General features: G+C 43.0%; 1 protein-coding gene across 1 annotated transcript in view; it reads left to right on the top strand.

Moving 5' to 3' along the window:
* oacyl (O-acyltransferase like) overlaps positions 1 to 9,046 on the top strand; it is a 72,548-nt gene extending 63,502 nt beyond the window's left edge. The window contains exons 16-17 of the mRNA XM_068058148.1: positions 6,256 to 6,398; positions 8,945 to 9,046. Coding sequence (XP_067914249.1) covers positions 6,256 to 6,398; positions 8,945 to 9,046 — 245 coding nt within the window. The remainder of the gene's footprint in view (positions 1 to 6,255; positions 6,399 to 8,944) is intronic.
* Positions 9,047 to 11,177: the final 2,131 nt, after the last annotated feature.

The raw sequence follows: 11,177 nt of genomic DNA on the forward strand, positions 1-11,177 counted from the left end.
GGCCAAAGTGGATTGGGAGCAGCTATTTGTAGGAAAGTCTGCATCAGACCAGTGGGAATCTTTCAAAAAGGAAATAGTGAGAGTTCAGGGTCAACATGTTCCCGTAAAGGTGAAGGGTAGGACCAACAAGTCCAGGGAACCCTGGATGTCAAGGGATATAGAGGATTGGATAAGGCAAAAAAATGGGCCTTATGGCAGATTCAGAAAACTAAAAACAGCGGAGGCCCTAGAGGAGTATAGATAGTGTAGGGGGGGTACGTAAAAAAGTAATTAGGAGAGTGAAGAGGGGGCATGAAAAAACACTGGCGGGCAAGATAAAGGAAAATCCCAAGGCGTTTATAAGTATATTAAGGGCAAGAGGATAACCAGAGAAAGAGTAGGGCTCATGAGGGAACAAAGTGGCAATCTGTGTGTGGAGCCGGAGGGCGTAGGTGAGGTTTTAAATGATTACTTTTTATTTGTGTTCACTATGGAGAAGGATGCTGTAGGTATAGAGATCAGGGAGGGGGATTGTGATATACTCGATCAAATTAGCATTGTAAGGGAGAAAGTATTAGCTGTTTTAGTGGGCTTAAAAGTAGATAAATCCCCAGGCCCAGATGAGATGTAACCCAGGCTGTTATGTGAGGCAAGGGAGGAGATAGCAGGGGCTCTGACACAAATTTTCAAATCCTCTCTGGCCACGAGAGGTGCCAGAGGACTGGACAGCGAATGTGGTACCATTATTCAAGAAGGGTAGTAGGGATAAACCAGGAAATTACAGGCCGGTGAGTCTAACATCAGTGATAGGGAAACTATTGGAAAAAATTCTGAGGGACAGGATTAATCTCCACTTGGAGAGGCAGGGATTAATCAAGGACAGTCAGCATGGCTTTGTCAAGGGGAGATCATGTCTAACAAATTTGATTGAATTTTTCAAGGAGGTGACTAGATGTGTAGATAAGGCTAAAGCAGTTGATGTAGTCTACATGGACTTCAGTAAAGCTTTTGATAAGGTCCTGCATGGGAGATTGGTTAAGAAGGTAAGAGCCCTTGGGATCCAGGGCAATTTGGCAAATTGGATCCAAAATTGGCTTAGCAACAGGAGGCAGAAGGTGATGGTCGAGGGTTGTTTTTGCGAGTGGAAGCCTGTGACCAGTGGTGCACCACAGGGCCCGGTGCTGGGACCCGTGCTGTTTGTAGTGTACATTATTGATTTAGACATGAATATAGGAAATATGATCAGTAAGTTCTCAGATGACACGAAAATTGGTGGTGTTTTAAGGAGGAGGAAAGCCTTACACTATAGGACGATATAGATGGCCTGGTAAGATGGGCGGAGCAGTGACAAATGGAATTTAATCCTAAGAAGCGTGAAGTGATGCATTTTGGGAGGACTAACAAGGCAAGGAAATATACAATGGATGGTCGGACCCTAGGAAGTACAGCGTGTCAGAGGGACCTTGGTGTACTTGGCCATAGATCACTGAAGGCAGCAGCACAGGTAGATAAGGTGGTTAGGAAGGCATATGGGATACTTTCCTTTATTAGCTGAGGCATAGAATATAAGAGCAGGGAGGTTATGGTGGAGCTGTATAAAACGCTAGTTAGGTCACTGCTGGAGTACTGTGACCAGTTCTGGGCACCACACTGTAGGATGAATGTGATTGCACTGCAGAGGGTGCAGAGGAGATTCACCAGGATGTTGCCTGGGCTGGAACATTTCAGCTATGAAGAGAGACTGGATAGGATAGAGTTGTTTTCCTTAAAGCAGAGAAGGCTGAGGGGGGACCTGATTGAGGTATACAAAATTGTGAGGGGAATAGATAGGGTAGATAGGAAGTGTCAATAACCAGGAAGCATAGATTAAGGTCAGGGGTAGGATGTTTAGAGGGGATTTGAGGAAAAATATTTTCACCCAGAGGGTGTTGGAATCTGGAACACACTGCCTGAAGGGGTGGTAGAGGCAGGAGCCCTCACAGCATTTACGAAGTATCTAGATGAGCACTTGAAATGCCATAGCATACAAGGCTACAGGCCAAGTGCTGGAAAATGGGATTAGAATAGATAGGTGCTTGATGGCCGGCACAGACACGATGGGCCAAAGGGCCTGTTTCTGTGCTGTGTAACTCTATGACAAAGTCCAGTATCTGTTTTTTCACTTTGAGAAATCAAGGTGATGAGTCAAGGCCCTTAGTATGGGACAACACCAAGGGTGAAAAGATTAGAATTAAAGATGCGGCAAACTGTGAAAGGAGAATGCCAATGTTTTAAAAGCCTGTAACTTGTTAATGAAGGAGGAGGCTGAAGGAAGTAAGTTTAACGGCTCTGAAATCCTGGGAAAGAATGAAGTCTTCAGTGAAGATAAAGGGAGGAGAAAGAATATCTAGGTTTGCACATTTGAAATTTAGGAGTGAAAGGAAAGCTTAGTAGAGCAATAGCCATAGTAATATAAATGGAGATGCACAAGGGAGAGAGGGAGGTGAGAGAAAGATAGCACATTTTTCTTGTATCCTGTCTAAGAGAGCTGCATCAAAAATCTCCACAGATACAAAAGCAGTCTCAGTAATGGTGCCATGAAACTATTGTTGATTGTCGTTAAAACCCATCTGGATCACTAATGTCCTTTAGGGAAGGAAATCGGTTGTCCTTCCCTGCTCTGACCCATATGTAACTCCAGACTCCAGAGGTGGTTGACTCTTAACTGCTCTCTGAAATGGGCTAGCAAGCCATGCAGTTGTCAAGGGTAGTTAGGGATGGACCCCAAAAGCTGGCCTTGCCAGCGACATCCACATCCCACCAAAGAATAAAAAAAAAGTATTTCAAATTTGGACAGATTTAGGTTTTGTAGGGATGATCACATCTCTTTTTTATGCATTGACACATATAAGAAATAATGGAAGGTGAAATGTTAAATGGTTAGAGTTGGACATATGGATGATTTGAATATAATACATATTTAAAACATATAAATTAAAATTGGGTTGACAATTATACCAGTAGAAATCCATAGTGACACAACATTAATATCATGTTGCATTTGATTATGTAGCTGAGGGAATATTTAAATTCGAATTGGATGCACCAATTTAGCAGTTGGTGATTTCTAATATTTGTGAGAGTTGAAAGAAGGTCTGAGATAGGCCACACAAATATTGGGGAACAAGTTGGAAGTTGGTGGATATACATTACACTAAAGTAAGAGCAGTTTGGGCTTGGTTTTATTCACCGAGCAGGAACTCTATCTCTTGAGCACCCAGCCCGTCCAGGAACAGCAGCAGAAGGCCCACCCAGTTTTAACAATCGAGCCTCATTGACATGCCGCTGTCCAACCTCCCAGTGGAAAGCGGCTATGAAGCTGTTAAAAATTAGGTGGCTGGCTGTCACAATTGGGACCAGAAGAAACAGTCCCTGGCACTAAAGTAAGTAGTCTGGAGCAGGTATAGGAGGGGATTGTGTTCATGGGAGGGTTAGAAGGCCCAAGGTTTCCTGTTGGATCTGGAGGTGCAATCTTGCTTCACACAAGACTTGGGTTGAGATTGCATACTATTGTTAAATACTATAATTGACTACTAATCTGATTAATTAAAGAAGGCCTCCCACATTTTGGCTGGGTGTACTTTGCTTCCACCAAGCAGGGAAGTTAAAATTTTTCCTTCCTATTAGCAGTTATATTGCTGGAAGAAAAATGCTACCTTTGTGAGACTGTAATGCCGATATCATCACCCTCTCTAAGAACAAGGGTGACCGTGGTGACTGCAACAACTACCTTGGAATCTCCCTGCTCAACATAGTGGGGAAAGGCTTCGCTCAAGTCGTTATAAACAGGCTCCAGAAGCTGGCGGAGCGTGTCTACCCTGAGGCACAGTGTGGCTTTCGAGCAGAGAGATCTACCATTGACATGCTGTTCTCCCTTCGCCAGCTACAGGAGAAATACTGTGAACATCAGATGCCCCTCTACATTACTTTCATAGATCTCACCAAAGCCTTTGACCTCGTCAGCAGATGTGGTCTCTTCAGACTACTAGCAAAGATCGGATGTCCACCAAAGCTGCTAAGTATCATCACCTCATTCCATGACAATATGAAAGGCGCAATTCAGCATAGCGGTGCCTCATCAGACCCCTTTCCTATCCTGAGTGGTGTGAAACAGGGCTGTGTTCTCACACCTACACGGTTTGGGATCTTCTTCTCACTGCTGCTCTCACACGCGTTCAGGTCTTCAGAAGAAGGAATTTTCCTCCACACAAGATCAGATGGCAGGATTGTTCAACCTTGCCCATCTTAGAGCGAAGACCAAAGTACGGAAAGTCCTCATCAGGGAATTCCTCTTTGCTGACGATGCTACATTAACATCCCACACAGAAGAGTGTCTGCAGAGACTCAGCAACAGGATTGCAGCTGCCTGCAACGAATTTGGCCTAACCATCAGCCTCAAGAAAACAAACATCATGGGCCAGGATGTCAGAAATGCTCCATCCATCAATATTGGCGACCACGCTCTGGAAGTGGTTCACGAGTTCACCTACCTAGGCTCAACTATCACCAGTAACCTGTCTCTCGATGCAGAAATCAACAGGCGCATGGTAAAGGCGTCCGCTGCTATGTCCAGACTGGCCAAGAGGCTGTGGGAAAATGGTGCACTGACACGGAACACAAAAGTCCGAGTGTTTCAAGCCTGTGTCCTCAGTACCTTGCTCTACGGCAGTGAGGTCTGGACAATGTATGTCAGCCAAGAGTGACATCTCAACTCATTCCATCTTCGCAGCCTCCAAAGAATCCTTGGCATCAGGTGGCAGGACCGTATCTCCAATGCAGAAGTCCTCGAGGTGGCCAATATCCCCAGCTGAGCCAGCGGCGCTTGAGATGGCTTGGCCATGTGAGCAGGTTCCCCAAGGATGCATTGTACAGCGAGCTCGTCACTGGTATCAGACCCACTGGCCATTCATGACTCCACTTTAAAGACGTCTGCAAACGCGACATGAAGTCCTGTGACATTGATCACAAGTCGTGGCAGTCAGTTGCTAGTGATCGCCAGAGCTGGCCGACAGCCATAAAGGCCGGGCTAAAGAGTGGCGAGTCGAAGAGACTTAGCAGTTGGCAGGAAAAAAGAGAGAAGTGCTTGGAGAGAGCCAACAGTGTAACAGCCCCGACAACCAATTTTATCTGCAGTGCCTGTGGAAGTCAGTCACTCTAGAATTGGCCTTTATAGCCACTCCAGGCGCTGCTCCACAAACCATTGACCACCTCTAGGTGCTTACCCATTGTCTCTCGAGACAAGGAGGCCAAAGAGAAAGCAGAAGAAGAAGAAGGGTATTAAAGCATGTTTTCTCAAACTATACGTTCACTCTCCTCCCAATCTTTGGAAGGACACATGAGGCAAAATTTCTGCAAACTACATTGAGCCACAAAACTCCCAAAACAAATATCTTCTACCAAGAGCGTTGGATTCTTCTTTTTCTCAAGAGGGTACTGGTGAGGTGAGACAGTTCCTGTGGAGATTCCCACCACTAAGAGGGTACTTGCCTTTATCAAAGAGGGAAATTCTGCCAGTGCTGCAACAGGGATGCGGCTGCGGAACTAGAGGAGGCTGTCTCAAGTTGAATGGGCAGGGGGGAGGGAGCAAAACAATTTTTAGGTAGTCAATCAAGACCAAGGGATAAAAAGCTAGATGTTTGGGGTCATTAGAAAGTAAGAGGAGGCCAGTTCTAAGCTCTCTCATTCCATCTTTCTCCTGGAATCCCTGGTGCCGGCAAAGACAACGTTGTTAAGAACAGAAATCAGCCGAGAACCTGGACCTCACAATGGGAAGGGAAACAATATCAACAAATGTTTCTGCTTCTGACTGCCAACCACTGACATATTCTGGAAAATACACTGTGTACATAGGTATGGGCAGTCCCATGTATGTCAACAATCACTGCCTTAACTATTTGAATGAGGTAGCAGACGACTACTGGAACTGCAATATTGTATGTCAACATTGTCAGTGCGACAGAAGAGGAGGAGAGAAAATCTAAGGTGGAAAAAAAAGGAAAAAAGTCTTGGGACCCTTATCTTGCCAAATATATTGAAAGCCTTAACTTGGATCTCATCTTCAATCATTCAGTTTATCTTCAATTTGGGAATCAGTACACCAGTACTTCAATAAGGGATGAAAATCATGTTGATTCTTTTTTTAAAATATTGTATACTTGTTGCTCTAATATCCACTGTAATCCTGGGCTATATTCCAGACTAAATTTTAATTTCATTTTCTATTAACTTTCCCCTTAGGGTTTGTTAGCAGTTTGCTATCAAGCAAGTTATGGATCCCACTAGCCAACCTCAGCTATGCCTGTTTTCTGATACATCCTGTTGTAATAGATATCTATAATGGTCTACAGGAGACACTCCTTCATTACACAGACATCAACATGGTGAGTAATCCCACAATTTCCCTTGATTTAATTCTGGGAATATTTTCAACAACAACAATAACAACAAGTTACATTTACACAGTGCCTTAAACATTTGAAAATCTCCCAAGGTGACAGTCCCAATGCTTCACAGCGTTATCAAACAAAATTTGACACTGAACAACATAAGGAGATGTTAGGGAAGATGACCAAAAGCTTGGTCGAACTAGGTAGGTTTTAGGACTATCTTAAAGGAGGAGGGAGAGGTGGAGGGGCAGAGAGGTTTAGGGAAAGAATTCCAGAGTCTAGGATCGAGGCAGCTGAAAGCATGGCTGCTCATGGTGGAGCGATTAAAAGAAGAGATGCCAGAATTTGAAGAGCACAGAGATCTCAAAGGGTTGTAGGGCTAGAGCAGTTTACAGAGAGAGGGAGGGTGAGGCCATGGAGTGATTTGAACACAAGGATGAGAATTTTTAAATTGAGGTGTCGCCGGACTGGGAGCTAATGTAGATCAGTGAGCACAAAGGTGATTGGGTGAACAGGACTAGGTGTGATTTAGAGTATGGGCAGCAGAGTTTTGGATGAGCTTAAGTTTATGGAGGGTAGAAGATAGAAGGCCATTTAGAAGTCCATTGGAATAGTCAGGTCTACAGGTAACAAAGGCACGGATGAGGGTTTCAGCAGCAGATGAGCTGAAGCGAAGTGGAATCAGGCGATGTTACGGAGGTAGAAGTAAGCAGTCTTGGTTATGATACGGATATGTGGTCAGAAGCTAAACTTTGGATCAAATACAGCACCAAAATTGTGAACAGTCTGATTCAGCCTCAGATAGTTGCCAGGAAGATGTCAAACAAGGAGTCTTCCAATTTAGAAACAGTGGAGGGGCTGAGAGAGGTGATGGCGAGTTAGAGCCGGGTAGCATCTGCATATATATGGAACCTTACATTATGGTTTCATATGATGTCGCAGCATGTAGATGAAAAATAGGAGGGACAAGGATTTTCAAGGGTTTGGGAAACATTAGGGGCATTAGAAAGACTTCTTAATTTTTTTTCTCTTAGCTTCTTTTCTCAAAACACTAACTAATGCAAGAGTATGATTTTATGGGGTCCAACTATTCTCTTGTTCCTCATCCAATGCAAGCCTAAACAGTGAGTGTTGATGGTAACACAGCTGACAATGTTCTAGTTTTCATTCGATGATTACACACATGAACTACCCAATGAAATATTAAAGAACAAAAAGGTTCTAGGTTTCATTCCCCTAGTGTATTTAAAGTTAGTCGATCTCACCTAATGGTAGAGCTGCTACAACTGGCCTCAGCACCCCTGGGCTCCAAAGGGAAAATTAATCAATCCTAATGTGTCAGCTTAAACTTTGTGGTAGCACTTTCTCTTCTGAGTCAGAAGATCTTGTGTTCAAGCCCCATCATATAATATAATTTATATAATTTAGACTAATACTTCAGCGCAGAACTGAGGGAGTGCTGTGCTGTTTGAGGCTGTTCAAGGCCCCGGTGAATGTAAAATATCCCATTAAACTACTTCAAGAAGAACAGGTGAGTTATCCTGATGCTGTGGCCAACATTTATCTCTCAGCCATGGTAACTAAAAACAGATTTGTCTTATTGCTGTTTGTGGGCCCTTGCAATGTGTAATTTAGCTGCTGCACTCACTACACTTCAAAAGTATTTCATTGGCTGTAAAGCACTTTGGAACATCTTGAGGTTGTGAAAAGCACTATATAAATGCAAGTTCTGTCCAGTAACCTGCATTGCAAAGTGTACAAGCATGTGGCCATGGAGTGATTTGAATACAAGGAGAGGGAAGTATTGGGTTTACCTGTGAACCACCCTCTCAGCGTAAAATAGCCGAACACTTAATATCTTGTCCCACAATCATATTAATTGGATCAAAGATTTTGGATCATTTGATTTGTTTAACATTTATTTCTAGGCATCTAAAAAAAAAAGCATATAAGGGTGTATAATAAATGTCCAGTTAACCTGGATCTTCCTGGCCTGGAATTGTTGATTTCTTTGCCACAATTCCTCCTGATATCAGTGTAACCAGAGCAAGAGATCACAGGATTTTTCAGCACAAACTGTATTCTGTGCAACTTGTGTTTCCACAATCTTTTACACTTGGACCAGACCTCACCCACAAATGTCACCCCTCCCGAACAAGAATTGATCATGTACGGGAATTTTGGAAAATTACACTCATTTGCAGACCTTCAAGGAGACTCCAAATATTAAAACTGAAACTTTTTGGCACAAGGCAAAATGAAGGATATGTTTCCCAATCTAACTAGAAAATAGTTTTATATATTTTTGCAAAGGCATTTTCAGTAATTTTAATCAGGTTGCTCACAGATAGTCGGTTAATACTTATTAGAATGTTTATTATTCGTGATAAATGCATTTTCTGTTGTATTAATCAAACTGCATGAAGTTAACACAATTAAATATATCAAGGAATATTATTTTAAGCAAGTACATCAAAAGATGTGTTTAATTATTTGAGCTTTCTGAACTATATTAATTTTCTCTTTTTTCCTCTTCCTAGTTTTACCTCTTCATAGGTCACACAATTTTGGCTCACATTATAGGATTTGCATTATGCATACTCATTGAAAATCCTATTCAAGCATTAAGAAAATACTTCTGATGATCTAATTCTAGAAAGCTGAAGCAACACCTTGAATATATCACCCCTTGAGGATCCAACATTTTGATTTGGTCTTTGTGAACATAATAGATTGAAACGTTGAATCTTTACGTCCCAAGAATATGACCCTCTGGTTCAAAAAATATCTCATTCTTTGATGGCATTAGCAAAGAGGATTCTTAGCACCTTTGTACTCATTGAGACTGTTTGAGAAAACGTGGTAAACAAAATCTATTCTGTACAAGGTTCATATCTCATTCTGTATTTAAGCTATTCTAGTCTTATTATCCTATGGCTATTCTTCTTGAGGAGCATGTCACTCATTTAAACCCCTTTGATAATGCAATGTCAAACAATATTCTGGATTAACTTTTAATGATACAAATAGTTGTATGGTAATTTTCTTCAAGGTTTGCTGCATGAAAGTTATTTCATACATTATTGAAGTCTATCTGGAAAGCACAATTAAATAAAAATGCTACTTTAGATGTAGAAACGTTTGACAATGAAAAAGTGATTCCTGTTTTTTGGGCATTTGATATTGTTACTCAAAGCAATTGCTATCATTCCACATCATGTAAAACTTACTGTTGGTCGTTTGGTAGGACAGTACTTGAGTATTGCTGAAAGTAGAGACATGTTGTCAAAGCTTTTCGTCTTGCACTCATCAAGACAATCTGCAAGAATACCAATGTAAGGGAAAACAACAACTTTATACCTGATGGGAAGAGAGGGCTGATTGGTTGGCAAGTGAACTCTGATTAGTAGAGGCTTTGCATTCTCCATGGCAACATAGCAACAATATTGTGAGTGTGAGGTCATAAGAGAATCAGAAGGATAAAATGCTCAAGGGAAGCCCTGTTCCATTTTGCAAACAAAAGAACAATAGTTCAAGTACATATAACTTCCTCTGCCCAGTGCTTAGAACCCTGCTTAAAACATTGGCTAGGATTTTGTCAGTGCGTTGGAGATGGGCTGGGAAGTGGGAAGAGCAGGAATATGGTGGTGCATGGCATCAGGAGGGATATTCCCAAAGGTGGCTGGGTTGGCAGGAGAAGACTGCACTTGAAGGTGGCGGGAAGGTAATTAATTGCGATTTTACTAGCATGAGAACAACTGAGCTTCAGAGCCTCATCAGCTAAAGGGAGATGGAAGCTCAGTGGAAGGTAAGTCTTGGCTGCAGTTAGCAACCGTTGTGAGAAGTAGCATGGCTTGGTAGGGAGGGGGAAACTGAGTGCACAGCATTAGTAGCAATCTGGAGGCACCAAACTTAACTAGAGTGCTTCTGCTGTGCCAGCCGAGTGTCCTCTCTAACTTGGCACTGGTATGTGCAGAGTGGTGATGTGGGCTGATGATTGCACGGTGTTCAGCACCATTCGTGACTCTTCAAATACTGAAGCAGTCTGCTTCCACATGCAGCAAGACCCAGACAACATTCAGGATTGGGCTGATAAGTGACAGGTAACATTTGCACCACACAAGTGCTAGGCAATGACCATCTCCAACAATAGAGAATTTAACCATCTTCTCTCGACTTTCAACAGCATTACCATCACTGAATCTCCACCATCAACCATTGACCAGAAACTTAATTGGAACAGCCATATAAATACTGTGGCTACAAGAGCAGGTCAAAGGCTGGGAATTCTGCGGTGAGTATCTCACCTCCTGACTCCCCAGAGCCTGTCCACCATCTACAAGGCACAAGTCAGGAGTGTGTTGGAATACTCTTCACTTGCAGGATGGATGCAGCTCTAACAACACTCAAGAAGCTCAACGCCATCCAGGACAAAGCAACCTGCTTGATTGTCACTCCATCCACAAATGTTCACTCCCTTCACCACCGATGCACAGTGGCAACAGTGTGTACCATCTACAAGATGCACTGCAGCAACTCACCAATTCTCCTTCGACAGCACCTTCCAAACCCACAACCTCTACCACCTAGAAGGACAAGGGCAGCTAATGCATGGGAACACGCCACCTGCAAGTTCCTCTCCAAGCCACACACCATCCTGACTTGGAACTGTATCGCTGCTCCTTCACTATGGCTGTGTCAAAATCCTGGAACTCCCTTCCTAACAGCACTGTGGGGGTACCTACCCCACATGGACTGCAGCGGTTCAAGAAG

The sequence above is a fragment of the Heterodontus francisci genome, chromosome 1 (genome assembly GCF_036365525.1).
Source record: "Heterodontus francisci isolate sHetFra1 chromosome 1, sHetFra1.hap1, whole genome shotgun sequence".
NCBI classification, from domain to species: Eukaryota; Metazoa; Chordata; class Chondrichthyes; order Heterodontiformes; family Heterodontidae; genus Heterodontus; species Heterodontus francisci.